Here is a 27,284-nt window from a genome sequence, read left to right on the forward strand (position 1 = left end):
AATTTGGACAGTAACTATTATCCCATGCAGTTTGGACAGTAATTATTATCTCCGCGCAGTTTGGACAGTAATTATTATCCCGCGCAGTTTGGACAGTAATTATTATCCCGCGCAGTTTGGACAGTAATTATTTTCCCGCGCAGTGTGGACAGTAATTATTATCCCGCGCAGTTTGGACAGTAATTATTATCTCCGTGCAGTTTGGACAGTAATTATTATCCCGCGCAGTGTGGACAGTAATTATTATCCCGCGCAGTGTGGACAGTAATTATTATCCCGCGCAGTTTGGACAGTAATTATTATCCCGCGCAGTTTGGACAGTAATTATTATCCCGCGCAGTGTGGACAGTAATTATTATCCTGCGCAGTTTGGACAGTAATTATTATCCCGCGCAGTGTGGACAGTAATTATTATCCCGCGCAGTTTGGACAGTAATTATTATCAGAATTTTGGAGGTTGATTGTGTCGTTACCTGTGTGAATGCTAAGATTCACACTGCAGCTTATTGGGTACATAATCTAGTAATGTGGACATTAAAATAGCAAATAAAATCTGTAAATAAAATGAAATAAAGAAACAAAGATTGGCATTTGGTGTATCCTAGCCAAACTATCCATATTCCTTATCAGGAAATATCATATCTCATCTCAGGTCCTCATCAGGAGATATCATATCTCATTTCTAGTCCACATCAGGGGATATCGTATCCCAACTCTAGCCCACATAAGGATATCATCTCATTTGTAGTCTATATGAGATGTATCTCATTTCTAAACCACATCAGGGGATATCAATCTCTTGTCTAGTCCACATCAGGAGATATGATATCCCATCCCTAGCCCACATTAGGGAGTTTCATATCCTGTCTGTAGCCCACATTTGGCAATGTCATATCCCATCTCTTACCCATATCATTGGATATCATATCCTATCTGTAGTCCACATTTGGGAATGTCTTATCCCATCGGTAGCCCATATCATTAGATATCATATTCTATCTGTAGTCCACATCAGGGGATATCCAATCTCTAGCCCACATTTGGGGATGTCATATCCTGTGTGTAGTCCACATTTGGGTATGTCATATCCTGTGTGTAGTCCACATTTGGGGATGTCATATCCTATCTGTAGTCCACATTTGGGGATGTCATATCCTGTGTGTAGTCCACATTTGGGGATGTCATATCCTGTGTGTAGTCCACATTTGGGGATGTCATATCCTGTGTGTGGTCCACATTTGGGGATGTCATATCCTGTGTGTAGTCCACATTTGGGGATGTCATATCCTGTGTGTAGTCCACATTTGGGGATGTCATATCCTTTGTGTAGTCCACATTTGGGTATGTCATATCCTGTGTGTGGTCCACATTTGGGGATGTCATATCCTATCTGTAGTCCACATTTGGGGATGTCATATCCTGTGTGTAGTCCACATTTGGGGATGTCATATCCTTTGTGTAGTCCACATTTGGGGATGTCATATCCTGTGTGTATTCCACATTTGGGGATGTCATATCCTGTGTGTGGTCCACATTTGGGTATGTCATATCCTATCTGTAGTCCACATTTGGGGATGTCATATCCTGTGTGTAGTCCACATTTGGGGATGTCATATCCTGTGTGTAGTCCACATTTGGGGATGTCATATCCTGTGTGTATTCCACATTTGGGGATGTCATATCCTGTGTGTAGTCCACATTTGGGGATGTCATATCCTTTGTGTAGTCCACATTTGGGTATGTCATATCCTGTGTAGTCCACATTTGGGGATGTCATATCCTTTGTGTAGTCCACATTTGGGGATGTCATATCCTGTGTGTAGTCCACATTTGGGGATGTCATATCCTATCTGTAGTCCACATTTGGGGATGTCATATCCTGTGTGTAGTCCACATTTGGGGATGTCATATCCTGTGTGTAGTCCACATTTGGGGATGTCATATCCTGTGTGTAGTCCACATTTGGGGATGTCATATCCTGTGTGTAGTCCACATTTGGGGATGTCATATCCTATCCTCAGATCCTACATGTATGTGTTGCCAGGAAATCATGTCATTTATAGCCCTGGTGATGAGTAAACAGAAGGGCTCTTTACAACTGTTCCTGTATTTTTTGTCTTGCCAGTAGGCCCCAAGTGGAGCAAGAAGCTTTTCAAATCAGTAAAAGATGTGCACTGGTTATGATAGCAATTAATTAATGAAGCATGTTAATCAAGGATGTAGTGCTCACGCACATGCAGGTGTGATTGCTATGGCAGAAACCATTCCTTTGGCTATAAGCCTCATAAGAAATAAGAAGAGAGAAATCCTTTACCCAAATTCTACAACTTTTTCAACCACCCCTGCAGCCAATATTTTGAAACATTCTGAGAGAACTTTGAGGTTTAGAGAAATAATTTGCGCAGTTTTATGAAGCTTGCATCTTTAGTGACACAAACAAATCATTTTGGAGTCATTTTCTTTGTAGCTGCATGCGTAACTTCCACTGAAAAAAGTGCATTAGAGATGGAAAAGGTTGAAGATAAACAGTAATCATTGTAGCAATCATTGAGCATACAGTAATCAGTGTAGCAATCATTGAGCATACAGTAATCAGTGTAGCAATCATTGAGCATACAGTAATCAGTGTAGCAATCATTGAGGATACAGTAATCAGTGTAGCAATCATTGAGCATACAGTAATCAATGTAGCAATCATTGAGCATACAGTGATCATTGTAGCAATCATTGAGAATACAGTAATCATAGTAGCAATCATTGAGCATACAGTAATCATTGTAGAAATCATTGAGCATACAGTAATCAGTGTAGCAATCATTGAGCATACAGTGATCATTGTAGCAATCATTGAGCATACAGTAATCATTGTAGAAATCATTTAGCATTGTTCACACGTCTGTTGCATGTGTACATATTTGCATACCAGTTTTTAGTCCCATTTTTGGCATTGTGGCTTTTCCTGTTGTCTCTTATTTGTATAAACGTATTCATAGCAGTATAAAGAATTGATCACCACAGTATATAGCTGAAGCAATCGTAGGCTAAATTGATTATACATGTTTGTACCATGACAACATGACTATATATCTTGTGGCCTGAGGATAGGTACATGTACAATCAACTTAGTTTACAGTGGCTTTGGGGGCCCAGGTGATGTTTGCAGTGGCCCAGGTGATTTAAAGCTGCTAATCATTCAGTGTGCATACTAATATGTTTGTTAGATAGATTTTGTATCACTAGTTAAAGACAGCCTGATGTCTTCATGTATCATATCTTATAGTGCAGCATGCTGGTGAACTTCTTCTGGTATTTGTACTTTAGTTGTGCCATGGGACGACAGATTCTCTCTGATTTTGCTTGCCATCATGGTCATTTGACCTGTTTATATAGATTAGACTCAGTCTTGCACATTGCTATTATTTTGTACTTAAAGCTTTATTTTACACAATTTGTGAAATTATTTTGCAGATTGGGATGTGTGTTGTGTTTTGTATTGGTTTTTTTCACCTTTTATCCATGATTACACAAGTACTTTTCTTGCGAAGTCCCATATATTTGATTTGTTTTTATTTTTTAGAGAAAAAAGCAATTCATAAAAGTAGTTTTCATTGACTTTATTTCAGTGAATTCATTTAGAAAAAAAGTAAATGTATGAAAAGCTTTGCAAAGAGGACACAAAACAGTAAAAACTCAGTGGAATTTTATTTGATTTCTTTGTATTTTTAATTGTTTAATTTCTGAGAAGAGTCCTTTTGAAAGTTAAACTAGACCATATGTATACATTTTAATTTTTAAGGTTTAATCACTGTAGTATCTTTTGGCATGGTTAGCAGGGTTTAAGGTGTAGATCAGCGATGGAACAGTTCTATCAGTGAACAACATTTCTGTGAGATCTTGTCTGTTTACACTCGTTAACGCAATGGCACGTTTTGACCCTAATGGAGATTATACCCCAATTTAGTCCCATAATGCATAGCAAGCACAAAGTGTGATAGCATCATCTGTTCAGCTTTACCATGTCTGAATTTACAGAGTGAAATGTGAAAACTGAGCCACTGGAATAAGCAGTGCTCAACTTTCGTGGAAATGTTGCTATTAATATGCATACTCCTGTAAAGCGCATGCATTGTCTGTACCTTTGGCTTTACATCACTGCCACTAACAGCAATTTTGTTCAGAAATCTTGAATAACGCCATTGTCACTGGGGTCACAGTGAACAGGCACGAAGTGATGTGAGAAAATGCAAACAGTCCATCTCAACCTTTGTCTCTGATGATACTGTATGAAAAGTATGGAAATCAATTGCTGTATTGCAGCTTGTGGTACAATTTTTTTCATATTCTGAGAACACAAATCTTATATATATATATATGTCAGTTGTTCCTATTCGGGATATATAATTTACATGCTATAGCCCAAAACCAACAAATGATTTTAACCAAATTCTAAAACAATTTTATTGATGAATGCTGATTAAATAGTTCCATGGAAGGACACCGTGTATATAAGCCTACGTGCACCTCACATGATTAAGAGGTCCAGCTTGTCTGTTGGTGGCAGTGATGTAAAGTGAAAGGTAGAGAGCAACGCGTAGCCTGTAAGGAGTATGAGTAATATGATGTTAAATAACAGGTTGCATCAAAGGATGTCACTTTATTCTGGATTTTCTGGTGAAATATCTGGTGTCTTCAGCATTGTGTTGCAGTGAGGCAGCACCATAAATGTGTCAGTATTGGAACCAGCTACATCCACACCAGAAGATACCGTTGTGATGTGATACGTATATATTTGAAGGAAATAATTTAAAAATTGGCCTTTAATCTGAATGAACCAAACATACAAATTGTGCTAGTTTTGATACTGTGATGTGAAGCAAACATACACACTCTGCCAGCTTTGATACCGCGATTGGAAGCAAACATACAAACTCTGCTAGTTGTGATACTGTGATTGGAAGCAAACATACAAATTCTGCTAGCTTTGATACCGCGAGTGGAAGCAAACATACAAACTCTGCTAGTTTTGATACTGTGATGGGAAGCAAACATACAAACTCAGATAGTTTTGATACCGTGATTGGAAGCAAACATACAAACTGTGCTAGTTGTGATACTGTGATGGGAAGCAAACATACAAACTCTGCTAGTTGTGATACTGTGATGGGAAGCAAACATACAAACTCTGCTAGTTTTGATACCGTGATTGGAAGCAAACATACAAACTCTGTTAGTTGTGATACTGTGATGGGAAGCAAACATACAAACTCTGTTAGGTGTGATACTGTGATGGGAAGCAAACATACAAACTCTGCTAGTTGTGATACCGTGATTGGAAGCAAACATACAAACTCAGCTAGTTGTGATACTGTGATGGGAAGCAAACATACAAACTGTGCTAGCTTTGATACTGTGATGGGAAGCAAACATACAAACTCTGCTAGCTTTGTTACTGTCATGGGAAGCAAACATACAAACTCTGCTAGTTTTGATACTGTGATGGGAAGCAAACATGCAAACTCTGCTAGTTGTGATACTGTGATGGGAAGCAAACATACAAACTCTGCTAGCTTTGTTACTCTCATGGGAAGCAAACATACAAACTCTGCTAGTTTTCATACCCTGATGGGAAGCAAACATACAAACTGTGCTAGTTGTGATACTGTGATGGGAAGCAAACATACAAACTGTGCTAGTTGTGATACTGTGATGTGAAGCAAACATACAAACTGTGCTAGTTTTGATACCCTGATGGGAAGCAAACATACAAACTCTGCTAGTTGTGATACTGTGATGGGAAGCAAACATACACACTGTGCTAGTTGTGATACTGTGATGTGAAGCAAACATACAAACTGTGCTAGTTGTGATACTGTGATGGGAAGGAAACATACAAACTGTGCTAGTTGTGATACTGTGATGTGAAGCAAACATACAAACTGTGCTAGTTGTGACACTGTGATGAGAAGCACACATACAAACTCTGCTAGTTTTGATACCGTGATTGGAAGCAAACATACAAACTGTGCTAGTTGTGATGCTGTGATGGGAAGCAAACATACAAATTGTGCTAGTTGTGATGCTGTGATGGGAAGCAAACATACAAACTGTGCTAGTTGTGATGCTGTGATGTGAAGCAAACATACACACTCTGCTAGTTGTGATACTGTGATGGGAAGCAAACATACACACTGTGCTAGTTGTGATGCTGTGATGGGAAGCAAACATACAAACTGTGCTAGTTGTGATACTGTGATGTGAAGCAAACATTCAAACTCTGTTAGTTGTGATACTGTGATGGGAAGCAAACATACAAACTCTGTTAGTTGTGATACTGTGATGGGAAGCAAACATACAAACTCTGTTAGTTGTGATACTGTGATGAGAAGCAAACATACAAACTCTGCTATTTGTGATGCTGTGATGTGAAGCAAACATACACACTCTGCTAATTGTGATACTGTGATGGGAAGCAAACATACAAACTGTGCTAGTTGTGATGCTGTGATGGGAAGCAAACATACAAACTGTGCTAGTTTTGATACTGTGATGTGAAGCAAACATTCAAACTCTGTTAGTTGTGATACTGTGATGGGAAGCAAACATACAAACTCTGTTAGTTGTGATACTGTGATGAGAAGCAAACATACAAACTCTGCTATTTGTGATACCCTGATTGGAAACAAACATACAAACTCTGTTAGTTGTGATACTGTGATGGGAAGCAAACATACAAACTGTGCTAGCTTTGATACTGTGATGGGAAGCAAACATACAAACTCTGCTAGCTTTGTTACTGTCATGGGAAGCAAACATACAAACTGTGCTAGTTTTGATACTGTGATGGGAAGCAAACATACAAACTCTGCTAGTTTTGATACCGTGATTGGAAGCAAACATACAAACTCTGTTAGTTGTGATACCGTGATTGGAAACAAACATACAAACTCTGCTAGTTGTGATACTGTGATGGGAAGCAAACATACAAACTCTGCTAGTTTTGATACCATGATTGGAAGCAAACATACAAACTGTGCTAGTTGTGATACTGTGATGGGAAGCAAACATACAAACTCTGTTAGGTGTGATACTGTGATGGGAAGCAAACATACAAACTCTGCTAGTTGTGATACTGTGATGGGAAGCAAACATTCAAACTCTGTTAGTTGTGATACTGTGATGGGAAGCAAACATACAAACTCTGTTAGTTGTGATACTGTGATGAGAAGCAAACATACAAACTCTGCTATTTGTGATACCCTGATTGGAAACAAACATACAAACTCTGTTAGTTGTGATACTGTGATGAGAAGCTCGCTGTGTTGGCAGTAGTGTCTTCTGTGTGTCAGTAATTACTGAGGCAGTAATATATGTACTGCTTATACATATGTTCACATTCTAACTGGTCCATATCAAGCCATTGTTCCAACACCCCTCACCCGCCACCAACCCCCACCCACCTCTTTCGTATCCATTTCCAGGCTTGGCAACTTTGGATTACTTTTGCCGAACATCATAGTCAGGGACATCTGCTAAATGTACAGGGGCTTTTTTCCCCAAAGCCTCGTGTACGTGGAAGTCCTGGTGTGATGAAATTTACACAACAACAGCCATTAACTGTGATTTATTCCCCAGTTAAATTTCTTGTAAGCTTAACTATTTCTGAATCACTGCAATTTGCATCTGTGAAATTGAAAAACTGACAAAGTAAACGGCAGTACTTTCCATAATCACATGTCTTTAGTACTGAAATAAAATGGCTACCATCAAGGCAGGTAATTCCTTGAAAAGGGCATTAACCTATGCACTGTGACAATATGGAATACTAGTATGTGCCCGCAACTTCCATGGCAACTGCTTTAACCTTCAACCTTTTCGCATGTTTGCAAGGTGTTTACTCAAGCGTACTCTGAAGCCATTATACTGCATAGGCTGATAAAATTATACTTTTTGTGAAGCCCTGAAATTGAACAATCCAATCAATGGAGTTGTGTCTCCAAAATCAATTTTAAAATTTGCCTAAATTACACTGAAATTTGCTTTTTCATGTGCGAAAATGTTGAGGAATTAGGTACCACTGGTACTGTTATCTACATGTAGGTATAATGCTGCCGTGGTAGTTGTGTGTATGTAGGGCTACATGTGCTGTGTGAAACAGCTTCAAGGACACTAAACCAGTGCTTCCTGACTAGTATAGAACCATGGTTGATGTTAATTTCAAAGGTTTTTTGTTCTAGGAGCGGTTCCTGCCCACTGCTAACCACATGAGGATTGCCCGCACCTTTGTCAAGTACATCCACTTCTTTGCTAATAGCGCCTCCCCAGAGGTTATCTCTCCATATCAACCTCCTGCTGTCAACCCTCTTGACAAGTTCAAAAGGTAAGACTCTTGTTTATATCTCTGGAGGGAGTTCAAACCTAGCCTGTGACAATTATTAAGAACTTTGTAGTAAACTTTTCCCTTTTTTTCTATTTGCTCTTCATATGTCTTGTGTACATTCCAAATTTGTCTTGAAGCTTATAGTTAAAATGTTTTGTTAGGCTGTGAAATTTATATAGATGGAGTGTAAACATGTTCTTTAAATATATTGCGCAGATACTGATAGTTACATGGTTATTCAGTGATAGGATATGGAAATATATGGTGTCAGTAATTCTCACCATCAAATATGAAGGTTGTTGACACCATATATTTCCATATCACTGAGTAAGCACATAACCAACTTACCCTGCGAAAGACCCATCAGTTTAGTGCAGAAGACCGATGTATAAGTGAATCGCTTCAGTGAGGTGACCGTTGTATTCACAACCCAGCAAACAGAGATAACCTACTCAGCAGACACATTTTAGGTCATCTGCAGTCTTCGGGACTGTATATGTACCTGCGTGACCGTTGTTGTCCGGTGATAAGCGGACTATTTTGTCTGTTGAGGGGTACACATGTACACCTGCTATTAGATGGAATATTGGGAGTTGTCAGATGGGAGACAAGTAATGTTCAGTACATGCTGACATCCTCTGTCTTAAGCTGAGTATTTCTGTCTGATGAGGGGTACACATGTAGTACGTGCCATTAGATGGAATATTGGGAGTTGTCAGCTGGGAGACAAGTAATGTTGAGCACATGCTGACATCCTCTGTCTTAAGCTGAGTATTTCTGTCTGATGAGGGGTACACATGTAGTACGTGCCATTAGATGGAATATTGGGAGTTGTCAGCTGGGAGACAAGTAATGTTGAGCACATGCTGACATCCTCTGTCTTAAGCTGAGTATTTCTGTCTGATGAGGGGTACACATGTAGTACGTGCCATTAGATGGAATATTGGGAGTTGTCAGCTGGGAGACAAGTAATGTTGAGCACATGCTGACATCCTCTGTCTTAAGCTGAGTATTTCTGTCTGTTGAGGGTACACATGTTGTATGTGCCATTAGATGGAATATTGGGAGTTGTCAGCTGGGAGACAAGTAATGTTGAGCACATGCTGACATCCTCTGTCTTAAGCTGAGTATTTCTGTCTGATGAGGGGTACACATGTAGTACGTGCCATTAGATGGAATATTGGGAGTTGTCAGCTGGGAGACAAGTAATGTTGAGCACATGCTGACATCCTCTGTCTTAAGCTGAGTATTTCTGTCTGTTGAGGGTACACATGTTGTATGTGCCATTAGATGGAATATTGGGAGTTGTCAGCTGGGAGACAAGTAATGTTGAGCACATGCTGACATCCTCTGTCTTAAGCTGAGTATTTCTGTCTGATGAGGGGTACACATGTAGTACGTGCCATTAGATGGAATATTGGGAGTTGTCAGCTGGGAGACAAGTAATGTTGAGCACATGCTGACATCCTCTGTCTTAAGCTGAGTATTTCTGTCTGTTGAGGGTACACATGTTGTATGTGCCATTAGATGGAATATTGGGAGTTGTCAGCTGGGAGACAAGTAATGTTCAGTACATGCTGACATCCTCTGTCTTAAGCTGAGTATTTCTGTCTGATGAGGGGTACACATGTAGTACGTGCCATTAGATGGAATATTGGGAGTTGTCAGCTGGGAGACAAGTAATGTTGAGCACATGCTGACATCCTCTGTCTTAAGCTGAGTATTTCTGTCTGTTGAGGGTACACATGTTGTATGTGCCATTAGATGGAATATTGGGAGTTGTCAGCTGGGAGACAAGTAATGTTCAGTACATGCTGACATCCTCTGTCTTAAGCTGAATATTTCTGTCTGTTGAGGGTACACATGTAGTATGTGCCATTAGATGGAATATTGGGAGTTGTCAGCTGGGAGACAAGTAATGTTGAGCACATGCTGACATCCTCTGTCTTAAGCTGAATGTTTCTGATATCCCATGAAATGGCATACACTGTATATTAAATCAAAGAAAAAAGTGTCATTAAAAACAGATTGAAAGCTCAGCGTCTGTACTATACTTTGAACAGCAGTTGTTTATTTATTTGATTGGTGTTTTGCGCCATACTCAAGAATATTTCACTTACACGACGGCGACCAGCATTATGGTGCGAACCTGAGGGAACCCACGACCATCCGCAAGTTGCTGGAAGACCTTCCCAAGTACGGTTGGAGAGGATGCCGGCCTCTATTGGTTAGAGGCTCCTGGTTCATTGCACAGTGCTGGCATGTTAACCAGCTCGCCCACGTAGGCCGATGAATTGCTGTTAACTGATTGTCTGATGGTTACCTCTCAGCCAATATTGTCCAAGTGGTATAGTTGTACCAGACGGCATCCGTCCGTCTGTCCATATCTATGTCTAGAACAGTGTATCCCAAGTTCACCAAACTTACACCACACTTACACCTTGGAATGAGAAAGAAGTCTATTGATTTTCTGTGAAATGTTATAAAAGGCTTGTAAGCACTCTATCTCCAGAGCAGTTTATGCCAAATTCACCAAACTTACACCACACTTACACCTGTAAAATGTATAGACTTCAGCGACCTTGATCTTTTTCTTCAAGGTCATGGGGGGTCAATTAAGTTAAGTTTTATATAAGAGGCTGCAACGGGAGTCTGAAATAAACAGGCACCTAAATAAGTACACTCCTGCTTCATTTTTCACAACTTTCTAAATGCCACTCAGAGAAGATCTACACATTATTACAAACCACTGTTAAAGTTGGATCTATTCATGACATTGTACATGTGCTCAAGGCTGAGGAGTTTTAAGTGCATTGCACACTGTTTTTTAGTTTACAGTATGACCATATTTCTGAAACATTTTTCTCAAACTGTGGGCAGCGGACTGCTGGAAAATCATGGTACTGAGTGTACTGACAGATCATTGTACTGAGTGTACTGACCAGTCATTGTACTGAGTGTACTGACCAATCATTGTACTGAGTGTAATGACCAATCATTGTATTGAGTGTACTGACCAATCATTGTATTGAGTGTACTGACCAGTCATTGTACTGAGTGTACTGTTGTACTGAATGTACTGACCAGTCATTGTACTGAGTGTAATGACCAATCATTGTATTGAGTGTACTGACCAATCATTGTATTGAGTGTACTGACCAGTCATTGTACTGAGTGTACTGACCAGTCATTGTACTGAGTGTACTGACCAATCATTGTATTGAGTGTACTGACCAGTCATTGTACTGAGTGTACTGATAGGTCATTGTACTAAGTGTACTGACCAGTCATTGTACTGAGGGTACTGGCCAGTCATTGTACTGAATGTACTGACCAATCACTGTACTGAGTGTACTGACCAATCATTGTAATGAGTATACTGACAGGTCATTGTCCTGAGTGTACTGACAGGTCATTGTACTGAGTGTACTGACCAGTCATTGTACTGAGTGTAATGACCAATCATTGTACTGAGTGTAATGACCAATCATTGTATTGAGTGTACTGACCAATCATTGTATTGAGTGTACTGACCAGTCATTGTACTGAGTGTACTGTTGTACTGAATGTACTGACCAGTCATTGTACTGAGTGTAATGACCAATCATTGTATTGAGTGTACTGACCAATCATTGTATTGAGTGTACTGACCAGTCATTGTACTGAGTGTACTGACCAGTCATTGTACTGAGTGTACTGACCAATCATTGTATTGAGTGTACTGACCAGTCATTGTACTGAGTGTACTGACAGGTCATTGTACTGAGTGTACTGACAGGTCATTGTACTAAGTGTACTGACCAGTCATTGTACTGAGGGTACTGGCCAGTCATTGTACTGAATGTACTGACCAATCACTGTACTGAGTGTACTGACCAATCATTGTAATGAGTATACTGACAGGTCATTGTCCTGAGTGTACTGACAGGTCATTGTACTGAGTGTACTGACCAGTCATTGTACTGAGTGTAATGACCAATCATTGTACTGAGTGTAATGACCAATCATTGTATTGAGTGTACTGACCAATCATTGTATTGAGTGTACTGACCAGTCATTGTACTGAGTGTACTGTTGTACTGAATGTACTGACCAGTCATTGTACTGAGTGTAATGACCAATCATTGTATTGAGTGTACTGACCAATCATTGTATTGAGTGTACTGACCAGTCATTGTACTGAGTGTACTGACCAGTCATTGTACTGAGTGTACTGACCAATCATTGTATTGAGTGTACTGACCAGTCATTGTACTGAGTGTACTGACAGGTCATTGTACTAAGTGTACTGACCAGTCATTGTACTGAGGGTACTGGCCAGTCATTGTACTGAATGTACTGACCAATCACTGTACTGAGTGTACTGACCAATCATTGTAATGAGTATACTGACAGGTCATTGTCCTGAGTGTACTGACAGGTCATTGTACTGAGTGTACTGACCAGTCATTGTACTGAATGTACTGACCAATCATTGTACTGAGTGTAATGACCAGTCATTGTACTGAGTGTAATGACCAATCATTGTACTGAGTGTACTGACCAATCATTGTATTGAGTGTACTGACCAGTCATTGTACTGAGGGTACTGGCCAGTCATTGTACTGAATGTACTGACCAGTCATTGTACTGAGTGTACTGACCAATCATTGTACTGAGTGTACTGACCAATCATTGTCTTGAGTGTACTGACCAATCATTGTATTGAGTGTACTGACCAGTCATTGTACTGAGTGTACTGACCAACCATTGTACTGAGTGTACTGACCAGTCATTATACTGAGTGTACTGACCAGTCATTGTACTGATTGTACTGACCAATCATTGTACTGAGTGTAATGACCAATCATTGTACTGAGTGTAATGACCAATCATTGTATTGAGTGTACTGACCAATCATTGTACTGAGTGTAATGACCAATCATTACATTGAGTGTACTGACCAGTCATTGTACTGAGTGTACTGACCAATCATTGTACTGAATGTACTGACCAGTCATTGTACTGAGTGTACTGACCAATCATTGTACTGAGTGTACTGACCAATCATTGTCTTGAGTGTACTGACCAATCATTGTATTGAGTGTACTGACCAGTCATTGTACTGAGTGTACTGACCAACCATTGTACTGAGTGTACTGACCAGTCATTATACTGAGTGTACTGACCAATCATTGTACTGAGTGTAATGACCAATCATTGTACTGAGTGTAATGACCAATCATTGTACTGAGTGTAATGACCAATCATTGTATTGAGTGTACTGACCAATCATTGTACTGAGTGTAATGACCAATCATTACATTGAGTGTACTGACCAGTCATTGTACTGAGTGTACTGACCAATCATTGTACTGGGTGTACTGAACAATCATTGTACTGAGTGTAATGACCAACCATTGTACTGAGGGTACTGACCAGTCATTGTACTGAGTGTACTGACCAATCATTATACTGAGTGTACTGACCAGTCATTGTACTGAGTGTACTGACCAACCATTGTACTGAGTGTACTGACCAAACATTGTACTGAGTGTACTGACCAATCATTGTATTGAGTGTACTGACCAGTCATTGTACTGAGTGTACTGACCAATCATTGTATTGAGTGTACTGACCAATCATTGTACTGAGTGTAATGACCAATCATTGTACTGAGTGTAATGATCAATCATTGTATTGAGTGTACTGACCAGTCATTGTACTGAGGGTACTGACCAACCATTGTACTGAGGGTACTCGCCAGTCATTGTACTGAGTGTACTGACCAATCATTGTACTGAGTGTAATGACCAATCATTGTATTGAGTGTACTGACCAGTCATTGTACTGAGGGCACTGGCCAATCATTGTACTGAGGGTACTCGCCAGTCATTGTACTGAGTGTAATGACCAATCATTGTACTGAGTGTAATGACCAATCATTGTACTGAGTGTAATGACCAGTCATTGTACTGAGTGTACTGACCAACCATTGTACTGAGTGTACTGACGAATCATTGTACTGGGTGTACTGATCAAAAAAAAGAAGGAATCACACTTTGAGGTATAATAATATTTGATATTGCCTCCGAACAGTACATAAAGTGTAAGTTATGTTGGTCACATGAGCTATAAAGCAGAAGAATTGTGCGCTTGAGTCATGACATTAATGCATGACTACTATGCTTTCCTACAAGGTATGCAGCATGTAACTGTACCATATCATGACTTTCTGCCTTATCATACAGGTGTGTCCGTCAGCAAGTCATACGGAAAAAACTGTACTCCTTTCTACGACATGCCTTTGACAGATGGCCCCTGGACTCCTCATTTAGACTAGTAAGTGCTATATGCAATCTCGAGAAAGACTGATCCGCTATCATTCCATAAACTCACTACAAAGAAGCGGCTGGTAAATATTTACCACAGTTTTGGAACGACCTTAATAAGGCTCTCTTTGGACTTACTTTTATTGTATCAATCATTCTTTACAGAACAAGGCATTTCTTAAAATATACAACTTTTTAACTTATTACATTACATGGAAGAAAGTTTCATGGTGTAAGTGTAAAAATTCCTGAGTAAAACAGAACAGAATTAATTAAACAAATTAGTGAAATAATTAAAGCATTCACGGTAATGTTTTCTTTTGCTCAGGTGTTGGAGACTTGGCTAAGTTACATCCAACCCTGGCGTTACAGTGATCTCACCCAAATCAACGCTAGTCTGGAGAGGCTGCATGAACAAGATGACAAACAGATTGACGAGCGATGGTAACTTCTAGTCAAGGAGCAGTATTCTCCAGAGTTGAAAACACTGGAGTTATCTGTGCAGGCTTGTTAATGAAGAAAATTCAGCTCTCTTAATGAGGAAAATTCCGCATGGCTGACATAAATGACGACACTTTTTTTACTTGTAATAAACTACTCATTCTGATCAACATTTACTAAGTTGTTGTCTGGTCATAAAGTTTTAGAGGGTGGTTACTTTTGTCATAAGATTTTATTACATGATCCAGTTTCATTGTTGATGTTGTATAGTGAACACAACAACACACTAAACCTGTATTCGGTTGCCAACGGAAAAAAAATGGCTAGTTTATAAATTACAATGTTCAGCTTTTGCAGAATGCTGTGGCTAATTACCAGGGTTGTTCACATGAGTATGTTAGACTGTGGACTTGTGTTTTCTTTTGTTTTGTGTTTTTTGTCTTTGATCTGGAGTGATTGTCAGGAATCCAGATTTGGCTTAAGTCTGTTTGTAACTACTAGAATGCAGATTGAAGGGGCTATACTGCAGATTTTTGGCTGAAAATCCATGTTCAGTAATCAGATCAAACTTTCTGTATGTACCAAGAATATGTAAATTTATTGCCTTCCAGTAAAATAAATGTTTTTCTCTCTGTATATTCCCACAGGTCAAAGTTTATTCATGAGAACCTGTTGTTCTACACAGTGCTGTGGAGACAGTTCTTCCCACACGTGTTCCGTATGGACCTGACATCTCCCTTCAGTTCCTACATGCTCTACAGAGTTGTCAAGGTATGTGTATCCGCGGGAATTCCGTCCTAATTGGTGGCCTAGTGGTGAGAGCGTCAGACCTGGGATCATACCCCATTAGGGTCATACAAAGGCTTTAAAAATGATGCTTTTTGCTGCCTCGCTCGGCACTCAGCACTGAGAGGATAGAGCAAGGAAGACCGACTTGTTGGCATGGTGTCTGTATTATTTGACTGTGGGGGGATGTCCTTTTCTTTTTCTTCATGTTGTGTTTGATTTACTTTAATTAGTGAAATGTGTGGACTAGCTTCATTTCAGTACTAAAACTAATCCATTGTATGATTTAAAGCACCTGCCAAGCAACCAAACAAACTATTAAATCAATATTTGCACATATGCGTTAAGTACCTGTAAGGTAGAAATCAATAAACATACAAAATATCCCAGATATGTATTTGCAAATGTAAGTAAGAATAGAGGAATAGAATAAGTAAGAATAGAGGAACAGATTTACATTTCTCAAGTGTATGCAAGTGTATGTAAAATGGTACAGATCAAAATGCTCTTGTATTTGTAGGTTTTGTCATCACCGAATCTGACAAACATCATAGAACAAGGTAACGCTTTGTGGTTCTCTCTTTGACTCATAAGATATTGGTTCATTTCCAGTCTCAGACACAGAGCAAATCCCCAAAGATTCCTCTGGTGCCATTGTTCCTGGCCGCATTTTTTTGTCATGAATAAGCTGCTTTTGCTCTCAACTTTGTACTCCACTTTGTTTTCTAGTTGAAATTTTGCAAGATCTCACATTACACAAGGGTTGGGTGCTAATTTTGGTGGCCTTTGATTTATCCTATCCTATTGATGACATGCTTACTACATTAAAACTTTATGTTGTAATTCTATTTTCACTACATACGTGGGAAGGTCTGCCAGCAACTTGCAGATGGTCATGTGTTCCGGTCCCCTACCTGGTTTCATCCCACCAAAAGTCTGGTCATCGTTGGATTAGTGAAATATTCTTGTGTGTAATGTAAAACACCAATCAAGTAATAACTATTCACACTAACTTGTAGCAAAACCAAGGGGAAAGTGTCACTTTGAAATGCTGCCATTTTATTGGCCATAGACAGCAGCTAAAGTCTCAGACTATGCCACTGAAGTCCAACTCATTCTGACCTCTGCTCCGGACGTACGTGAGAAGGTCTTTTAGCAACTTGCGGATGGTCGTGGGTTTCCCCTGGCACTGATTTCCTCCCACCATAAATCTGGCCACCGTCGTATAAGTGAAATATTCTTGAGTATGGCGTAAAACACCAATCAAATAAATAAATAAATATATCTTAGGCCACTGTCCAGGACTGGGTGTTAATTTGACCACAGCTGCTCTGTTGTGTCAAGTGCAATAGCGCGAAGCCTGAATTTCAGATGTGACGTATAAGGGGGTGAGGTTGCTCTTTAGGCCGTCCAGGTGGTCTTGTATGATGTTCATTGGCGACCATTTACTTTCAAGACCACTCTACAGGTGAACATCTATGGGTCAGTGTGAAATATTATCAGTTACTTGCAAAAGGCTGATGGTTTATTCCAGGTACTCTCAGTTTCCACCATCTACGAATGTCACTGCTGATATATATTATGGGAAAAATTTTTAATCAACAATAAAATAAACAACTATTTAACAGTAGATACTGTTGAAATTTTCCCAGCGGAGGGTTTGCTATACGACAGTATCACACCATTCAGCCATGTCCCCATGGGCTCGGATCTGGGAGGCAGTTTTCTGGCTCTGGACCGTGGTAACCTGGGTGCCCTGATCCACCAGCAGCTGTCAGAGCTGGAGAGACCAGGATTTGTCTACCAGCCCATGTTTGGGGAGGACACGCTCCATAAGGTAACGCGTGTAATATTTGTGGTTAAAGGAGCTCATGCTGGCTTCCTCTGCAGTAGTATGTCTGCCAGCAACCTGCTGATGGTCGTGGGTGTTGGTGTTGGCCGCTGTCGTATAAGTTCAATATTCTTGAGTAAGTGGTATAACACTAATCAAACAAATAAACAAATGAATAAATAAATCAATTGAAGAAAACAATTTGTGACGTGGCTCATACAATATAGGCCTAAAAAACGATGCTAATTTCATTTGTTTTGTAAATTCAAAGCTTTTCTTAGTCAGCTGTGTTTTAGGTGGGTTTACTGGTGCAATAGGTCCTCAGTCCATCAAAAGGCTGCACATCCAATGTGACTGTGACTTCATATTCAACACCTGCCTTATTGTCTTATCTTGTAGGTGGGTGTCCTGGTGCGACAGATCATGAGCGCCCACTCTGCCGTCAAAGCCCTTCAGGACCAGGCTGCCTCCTCCTCGTCTAAGGGCTGGTTCTCTTGGCTTAACTTCTCCCTGTTTGACAGCTCTAAGGCATACGGCGATCTCACCAAGGGGGAGGTGAAGAAGCTGGACATGCACCTTAACTACTCACTGACCAAACTGTGTGAGATGTACCAGGTAAATAAGACGAAACTGTGCGAGGTGTACCAGGTAAATCAGACCAAACTGTGCAAGATGTACCAGGTAAATCAGACCAAACTGTGCCAGGTGTACCAGGTAAATCAGACCAAACTGTGCCAGGTGTACCAGGTAAATCAGACAGTAATTGCTGAAGTTATTGTCATATTTGTAGAATACAAACTACTGGCCGATCAAACTGTGCTAGGTGCACCAGGTAAATCAGACCAAACTGTGCAAGATGTATCAGGTAAGTCAGTTCAGTGATTGCTGAAGTTATTGTCATATTTGTAGAATACAAACCACTGGCCGATCAAACTGTGCGAGGTGTATCAGGTAAGTCAGTCAGTGATTGCTGAAGTTATTGTTATATTTGTAGAATACAAACTACTGGCCGATCAAACTGTGCGAGGTGTATCAGGTAAGTCAGTCAGTGATTGCTGAAGTTATTGTCATATTTGTAGAATACAAACCACTGGCTTATCAAATTGTGTGAGGTGTATCAGGTAAGTCAGCCAGTGATTGCTGAAGTTATTGTCATATTTGTAGAATACAAACTACTGGCTGATCAAGCTGTGCGAGGTGTATCAGGTAAGTCAGTTCAGTGATTGCTGAAGTTATTGTTATATTTGTAGAATACAAACTATTCGCTGATCAAATTGTGTGAGGTGTATCAGGTAAGTCAGTTCAGTGATTGTTGAAGTTATTGTTATATTTGTAGAATACAAACCACTGGCTTATCAAACTATGCGAGGTGTATCAGGTAAGTCAGTTCAGTGATTGCTGAAGTTATTGTCATATTTGTAGAATACAAACTATTCGCTGATCAAATTGTGTGGGGTGTATCAGGTAAGTCAGCCAGTGATTGCTGAAGTTATTGTTATATTTGTAGAATACAAACTATTCGCTGATCAAACTGTGCGAGGTGTATCAGGTAAGTCAGTTCAGTGATTGCTGAAGTTATTGTTATATTTGTAGAATACAAACTATTCGCTGATCAAATTGTGTGAGGTGTATCAGGTAAGTCAGTCAGTGATTGCTGAAGTTATTGTCATATTTGTAGAATACAAACTATTCGCTGATCAAATTGTGTGAGGTGTATCAGGTAAGTCAGTCAGTGATTGCTGAAGTTATTGTCATATTTGTAGAATACAAACTATTCGCTGATCAAATTGTGTGAGGTGTATCAGGTAAGTCAGTCAGTGATTGCTGAAGTTATTGTCATATTTGTAGAATACAAACCACTGGCTTATCAAACTATGCGAGGTGTATCAGGTAAGTCAGTTCAGTGATTGCTGAAGTTATTGTCATATTTGTAGAATACAAACTATTCGCTGATCAGATTGTGTGGGGTGTATCAGGTAAGTCAGTTCAGTGATTGCTGAAGTTATTGTCATATTTGTAGAATACAAACCACTGGCTTATCAAACTGTGCGAGGTGTATCAGGTAAGTCAGTTCAGTGATTGCTGAAGTTATTGTCATATTTGTAGAATACAAACCACTGGCCGATCAAACTGTGCGAGGTGTATCAGGTAAGTCAGCCAGTGATTGCTGAAGTTATTGTCATATTTGTAGAATACAAACTATTTGCTGATCAAATTGTGTGAGGTGTATCAGGTAAGTCAGTTCAGTGATTGCTGAAGTTATTGTTATATTTGTAGAATACAAACTACTCGCTGATCAAACTGTGTGAGGTGTATCAGGTAAGTCAGTCAGTGATTGCTGAAGTTATTGTCATATTTGTAGAATACAAACTATTCGCTGATCAAATTGTGTGAGGTGTATCAGGTAAGTCAGCCAGTGATTGCTGAAGTTATTGTCATATTTGTAGAATACAGACCACTGGCCGATCAAACTGTGCGAGGTGTATCAGGTAAGTCAGTCAGTGATTGCTGAAGTTATTGTCATATTTGTAGAATACAAACCACTGGCCGATCAAACTGTGCGAGGTGTATCAGGTAAGTCAGTCAGTGATTGCTGAAGTTATTGTCATATTTGTAGAATACAAACCACTGGCTTATCAAACTGTGCGAGATGTACCAGGTAAATCAGTCGGTAATTGCTGAAGTTATTGTCATATTTGTAGAATACAAACCACTGGCCGATCAAACTGTGTGAGGTGTATCAGGTAAGTCAGTCGGTAATTGCTGAAGTTATTGTTATATTTGTAGAATACAAACCACTGGCCGATCAAACTGTGTGAGGTGTATCAGGTAAGTCAGTTCAGTGATTGCTGAAGTTATTGTCATATTTGTAGAATACAAACCACTGGCTTATCAAACTGTGCGAGATGTACCAGGTAAATCAGTCGGTAATTGCTGAAGTTATTGTCATATTTGTAGAATACAAACCACTGGCCGATCAAACTGTGTGAGGTGTATCAGGTAAGTCAGTTCAGTGATTGCTGAAGTTATTGTCATATTTGTAGAATACAAACCTTTGGCCGATCAAATTGTGTGAGGTGTATCAGGTAAGTCAGCCAGTGATTGCTGAAGTTGTTGTCATATTTGTAGAATACAAACTACTCGCTGATCAAATTGTGTGGGGTGTATCAGGTAAGTCAGTCAGTGATTGCTGAAGTTATTGTCATATTTGTAGAATACAAACCACTGGCTTATCAAACTGTGCGAGGTGTATCAGGTAAGTCAGTTCAGTGATTGCTGAAGTTATTGTCATATTTGTAGAATACAAACCACTGGCTTATCAAACTGTGCGAGGTGTATCAGGTAAATCAGACCAAACTGTGCAAGATGTATCAGGTAAGTCAGTTCAGTGATTGCTGAAGTTATTGTCATATTTGTAGAATACAAACCACTGGCCGATCAAACTGTGCGAGGTGTATCAGGTAAGTCAGTCAGTGATTGCTGAAGTTATTGTCATATTTGTAGAATACAAACCACTGGCCGATCAAATTGTGTGAGGTGTATCAGGTAAGTCAGCCAGTGATTGCTGAAGTTATTGTCATATTTGTAGAATACAAACTACTCGTTGATCAAATTGTGTGGGGTGTATCAGGTAAGTCAGTCAGTGATTGCTGAAGTTATTGTCATATTTGTAGAATACAAACCACTGGCCGATCAAATTGTGTGAGGTGTATCAGGTAAGTCAGCCAGTGATTGCTGAAGTTATTGTCATATTTGTAGAATACAAACTACTCGTTGATCAAATTGTGTGGGGTGTATCAGGTAAGTCAGTCAGTGATTGCTGAAGTTATTGTCATATTTGTAGAATACAAACCACTGGCTTATCAAATTGTGTGGGGTGTATCAGGTAAGTCAGCCAATGATTGCTGAAGTTACTGTCATATTTGTGGAATACAAACTACTCGCTGATCAAATTGTGTGGGGTGTATCAGGTAAGTCAGTCAGTGATTGCTGAAGTTATTGTCATATTTGTAGAATACAAACCACTGGCTTATCAAACTGTGCGAGGTGTATCAGGTAAGTCAGTTCAGTGATTGCTGAAATTATTGTCATATTTGTAGAATACAAACTATTCGCTGATCAAGCTGTGCACTAAGTGCTCCAAGTAATGTCCGCTTTTGGTGCCGGCCCGAAATTTTGGCTGGAGGTCTATTTGTGGAAACCTCAGATCAAGTTTTAAAAAAATCACTCCGATCTGCATATAAGTTTAGCATATTTAATGGCTATAACTGCTCCAATAAACAACAGTAATAATAAAAAAGAAAACAATCATTTTGTGTAAACTCGTGTCAAGTTTGAAACGGAATTTACTGAATTTCCTTGTTCCAAGCCAATTCAAGAGTTATTCACAGTCACAAAAATGATTTATACCTACAGAATATACATGATCAAATATGTTTTAAATACAGGACAAGACGTATGATCGATGAATGTCGTATGATTGAATGTCGTATGATTGATGAATGTTGTATGATCGAGGAATGTCATGATCGATGAATGTCGTATGATCGATGAATGACATGATCAATGAATGTCATATGATCAATGAATGTTGTATGATTGATGAATGTGGTAAGTTTGATGAATGTCGTAAGTTTGATGAATGTCGTATGATTGATGAATGTCATGACATATTACTTCTGGTGCGGAATTTATTGTTCAAGTAGTACGCCATCTTACTATCCAAATAAACATCAAAACACCTCTCTAAGATCACTAAAACTCTCAGATTCAGCTATATGTGCCACATAGTAGTGGACAAAATTTTACCGTATTTTGACATGGTAAATATTTCTTGGTAAATAGTGGGCCTCCATACCTGAGGTGGTCAGCATGGCCACTTGGTGTAACGATCCAGGAGCCTCTCACCAATGCAGTTGATGTGAGTTGACGTCCAGCTCATGCTGGCTTCCTCTCCGGTCATACGTGGGTAGGTCCGCTAGCAACCTGCAGATGGTCATGAGTTTCCCCCTGGCTCTGCCAGGTTTCCTCCCACCGTAATGCTGACCGCCGTCCTATAAGTGAAATATTCTTCAGAACAGTATGAAACTCCAGTGAAATAAATAAATAAATAAATCTTGGTAAATCGAAATTTTATGGCATCGTTATTCCTAGAGGTCATTTATATGTTACCAGCTGAAGATTCCAGATGAAAACACACAAGACAACTCTCAGACCAGCGCTGACTTCTCCTCTGCTCACTTGCACAGTCCAGCCAACTCCTGCATCCCTGACATGGAGGAGACAGAGGATGGCTATCGCTTAACTCCCCTTGGCAGATATCAGGTCAGTTTTGTGTTTGTGAATTACGGTTTATTAGAGTTGTGTTCATTTCTCCTCAAAGTTCAAAGCATTGTACAGGAAATTTGCAAATAAAGACACCTCCACTCCTGTTGTTTGTGGATTTGTGGATGGTGCCATTATTTTAAACTCACCACCACTGTAGAAGTGAAAAATTCCTCATTGTTGCATTATAGCAAACAGATTTATTTATTTATTTGATTGGTGTTTTATGCCGTATTCAAGAATATTTCACTTATATGACAGCAGCCAGCATTATGGTGAGAGAAAACCCATGACCATCCGCAGGTTGCTGGAAGAACTTCCCACATACGGCCGGAGAGGAAGCCAGCATGAGCTGGGCTTTAACTCACAATGACCGCATTGGTGAGAGGCTCCTGGGTCATTATGCTGATCTAGTAAACTAACCAACTGAGCCACGGAGGCCCCCTACAGCAATCAGATAAAAGAATAATTAAATAAAGTACAGGAAACATTTTCTGCATATTTAGCCAAGCATAATTTGTTTATACAATGACAAACTCTGGGCATATCTTTATATATCATATTTTTGTGATCACCAAAATAGTCTGTGGTCAACATCTTTCATTAGCCAAACTGTAGTTTTCATTTTATCAAGTCTTCCTGACTGAGCTGCATTTGACTTGGAAAATGATCTGCACATCTTAGCTGTCGACTCCTTGTCATCAGATGACAGAAAAATTGCTAAGTACGATGTAAAACTCAAAACATGCGTACATATTCTTATTTTTCTGTCTGTTATGTTTTGGTTTTCGTGCAAAAACAGCACCAAAGTTGTCTGATATTGATCAAATTTTGTGTGCAGGTTCTCTTTGTGGAACCTCATTGGTCACTGGTTTCAGGGAAGTAGTTTTTCTAAATAATGTTCAATTGTGTTCAAATTTTTTGAGCAGGTTCTTTGTTTGTGACCTCAGATCTAGTTCGAAAACCACCTAGGCCAATGCTTATAAAGTATTGCATATTTGTTATGGGATATAAATTCTTTGAACATGCTTGTTATTTCTTGTCCCCAGATCATAAACAAGAAGCTTCAGTTTGATCACTACTATGACAGGGACCCAGCGGAACAGCTGATCAAGAGTTACGAGAATGTCACCCTGGTGCGATTGTTACACAGATTTTGTTCTTATGTCAATACCCAGGTCAGATGCTTAACTTTTCTTTTTTTAAGGGAAAAAAAAATAAAGGCATCACTGAAAACTGTGTCTAAAAATAAATTCACTTACCTTTTAACTTTTCAGCCATTATTGGCCAAGAGGTATTGTCAGACTATCTCTCCCACGAGGTTTTCGCTTGGAGTTTACAAGATCACAGGATGAGTCATGAACAGTTGACCTCAAGCTCACCATATTTACACCACTTCTTACACTTTGTTCTTGAGGAACCCTGTTGATTATCTGTGACAAAATTTTGATTATTTTAAGCATAAACTCAGTGCATATAACTATTGTGTCCTTCTCTGTTGAGTCTTCTGGATCATCAGAAAAATATTCAAGCAGGTCTGTGTGACCCTGATGCATACAGTATATCACATAAAGTTTTTTAATCAAGTGACACATTTTGCTTGTTTCTTACTGATTCATCCACCTAACACAGCTAGAGAGCCTCCCTGACCAAGGGGGTTAGTGCGCCAGTGTAGTGGAATGACCCAGGGGCCTCTCACAAATGTGGTCGCTGTAAGTTCAAGTCCAGCTGCCTTCCCTTCTGGTCGTATGTGGGAAGGCCTGTCAGCAACCTGCAGATGGCTGTGCTCTGCCTGGTTTCCTCCCACCATAATGCTGGTAGCCGTCGTATCAGTGAAATATTGTTGAGTACAGCGTAAAACACCAATGAAATAAATGAATAAATAAATTATAGAGCAAGTTGAGAGATTTTGGTGAAGTTTGAGTACTTTTTCATCAGAAGATCTCGAGTGTTGCCATCAGCACGATCAAGGTAAGGCCTTTATGTGCCTCTGGAAGTGTATGTTTATGTACCAGACTGTATGTGAGATACAATAACTGAAACCCTACGTATGAAATCACAGATGAGATTTTGTTACAGTTTGGCAGTGAGATAAGGAGGTGGTGTGAACGGAATGACCTCCTCGGGAGCATGGCCTGCGTCTACTTTGCCCCACCCATTGCCCCAGATCAGGAAATCCGCTCCCCATTGTCGCGGGAACTGAAGGAGAAACTGTCACAGCCACGGCTGAACCTGAGGTTTCTGGCCAACTACAGGAACATGATGACTCTGGCCATCGGCTATCTTCTCATTCATTTCGCATTCGGATACGGACCTGTTGGTTTCCTGTTTGTGGTTTTGCTTTTCACTTTCATGGTTGGCTTCTTTAAGGCACTACTGAAGCCCAGAGCAGTGAAATTAAAGCCACATTGAAGTGTGTGCATTTGTTCTGTTGGGCATAATGTTGAATTTGAAAACATAACAGTGTTCCAATGAAATTGTGCTGCTGTTGTACTTGCCTACTCATATCGGCCTTCGGTTTCCATCGGACAAAAACACCTTTGTAAGGACTGTCAGGTATGAGGAGCTATCACCACTAATGTCATTATGAACTTGTACAGCCTGTCAGACAAATACGCCTTGGTAAGGATTGCCAAGTTTCAGGATGAGCTACACAATACTAAGGCCATGATGTATACTCCTCACATCACATGCGTGGCTCTCTACCTTTCGCTTTACATCACTGCCACCAATAGCAAATTTTGTACAGAATTCTTGAACAGGGTTACGTTGATGAAGCAGGAAGTGATGTGAGAAAACACAAACAATCCGTCTCAGCCTTTGTCTCTAATAATACTTCATACACATGCATTCTCTAGAGTGTTTACATGATTCTAAACCTAAAACAATTTTATTGAGGAATGCTGATCAAATAGTTCCGCGGGAAGACATAGGTGATGAGGCTAAACCTAAACAAGCCTAATTGCGTCTCACTGACTTCAAAGGACAGGCTTGTCTATTGGTGGCAGTGGTATAAAGCGAAATGCAGAGAGCACATTTTGCATGATATCTTGTTTCATGCACGTCTCAAAATAATGTAAGACTTTATTGAAATCCGCGGATATTAAGTCAAGCGAACTAAGCAATGATTTGGTATTGTTACCATTAAGGTTCACAGATCTGGTTTAGATATCATATGAGACGTATTTAAAGTAAGACATTCATGTATATAGAAGACAAGAAGTTAAATTTTTAAATTGCTACTAGCGGTTTTCCTACCTTTGTTTAGAGATCTCGCTGTTCTCTGCAGGGTTTAGCATGTACGCGTTGAGTCCTTCACATGTATATACTTGTACATTACATTTTGACTTCAGTTTTGTAAAGATATCCATGGTGCTATTAAATATAATCATTTCTAAAATTTTCTTTTTACTTTGTTCCCTTCTTTGTCTTCAGTGTTCAGCTTTATGACAATATTTATGTATTTCATTGATGCTTTACGCAGTAATCAAAACTGTTTTTGCAAGTTTAAATCAGAGAGTTTAAAATGAGATTTTAACCTTATAAAGCAAAAGAAATAAAACAGAATGTTCGATTCAGTTCAGTGTTATGAGAGGGAAGCTATTAACAATTACGGGACACCATTGGACAAAGTACTAGATGGCATCTGAGTTAGGCAATGAAATATTATTTTGGATACGTGTTGTGGTTTAAGCTATGGAGACTACCTACATGACGCCTGAACACCAGTTAGTCATATCAGATCACCCTTTTTGTCATATATGGCGTTCAGTAACAACATTGTCTCAGTGTATTGTAATACGTTTGATTCTTTGTGTGTGATAAAGTAAAGACTTGTTGACCATTAAACTTAAGACTTTAAATTCGGCACATATTGACGTCAACATCTCTGTGCTTGTGCATCATGGAGTGAGTGGGTGAGTGAGTGCTTGGGATTTAACGTCGTACTTAACAATTTTTTAGTCATATGACGACGATGGAGTCCTTAGAGTGCATGTAATGTGCCTCCTTGTTGCAGAACGGATTTGCACCACTCTTTTATCTAGTGCTGCTTCACTCAGACAACTTACCTAAGGCAAATGTGTTGCCCCGCTGGAGCCATTATACTGATACGGGTCAATAGTCGTTGCACTTCCCCTTCATGCTGAACACCAAGCGATGAAGCTACAACTTCCTCTTTTAAGGTCTTAGGTGTGACCGACCCAGAACTGAC

General features: G+C 39.6%; 1 protein-coding gene across 4 annotated transcripts in view; it reads left to right on the forward strand.

The window, feature by feature from the left end:
• LOC135476511 (sphingomyelin phosphodiesterase 4-like) overlaps positions 1 to 26,463 on the forward strand; it is a 35,755-nt gene extending 9,292 nt beyond the window's left edge. For 3 of the 4 annotated variants that reach the window (XM_064756549.1, XM_064756550.1, XM_064756553.1), the window contains 10 exons: positions 8,235 to 8,377; positions 14,608 to 14,698; positions 15,017 to 15,132; positions 15,777 to 15,900; positions 16,436 to 16,475; positions 17,568 to 17,752; positions 18,146 to 18,361; positions 22,922 to 23,071; positions 24,121 to 24,249; positions 25,151 to 26,463. In XM_064756549.1, coding sequence (XP_064612619.1) covers positions 8,235 to 8,377; positions 14,608 to 14,698; positions 15,017 to 15,132; positions 15,777 to 15,900; positions 16,436 to 16,475; positions 17,568 to 17,752; positions 18,146 to 18,361; positions 22,922 to 23,071; positions 24,121 to 24,249; positions 25,151 to 25,483 — 1,527 coding nt within the window. In that variant the 3' untranslated portion in view covers positions 25,484 to 26,463. The remainder of the gene's footprint in view (positions 1 to 8,234; positions 8,378 to 14,607; positions 14,699 to 15,016; positions 15,133 to 15,776; positions 15,901 to 16,435; positions 16,476 to 17,567; positions 17,753 to 18,145; positions 18,362 to 22,921; positions 23,072 to 24,120; positions 24,250 to 25,150) is intronic. The other variant, XM_064756551.1, reaches the window with a different exon arrangement.
• Positions 26,464 to 27,284: the final 821 nt, after the last annotated feature.

The sequence above is a fragment of the Liolophura sinensis genome, chromosome 10, assembly GCF_032854445.1.
Source record: "Liolophura sinensis isolate JHLJ2023 chromosome 10, CUHK_Ljap_v2, whole genome shotgun sequence".
NCBI classification, from domain to species: Eukaryota; Metazoa; Mollusca; class Polyplacophora; order Chitonida; family Chitonidae; genus Liolophura; species Liolophura sinensis.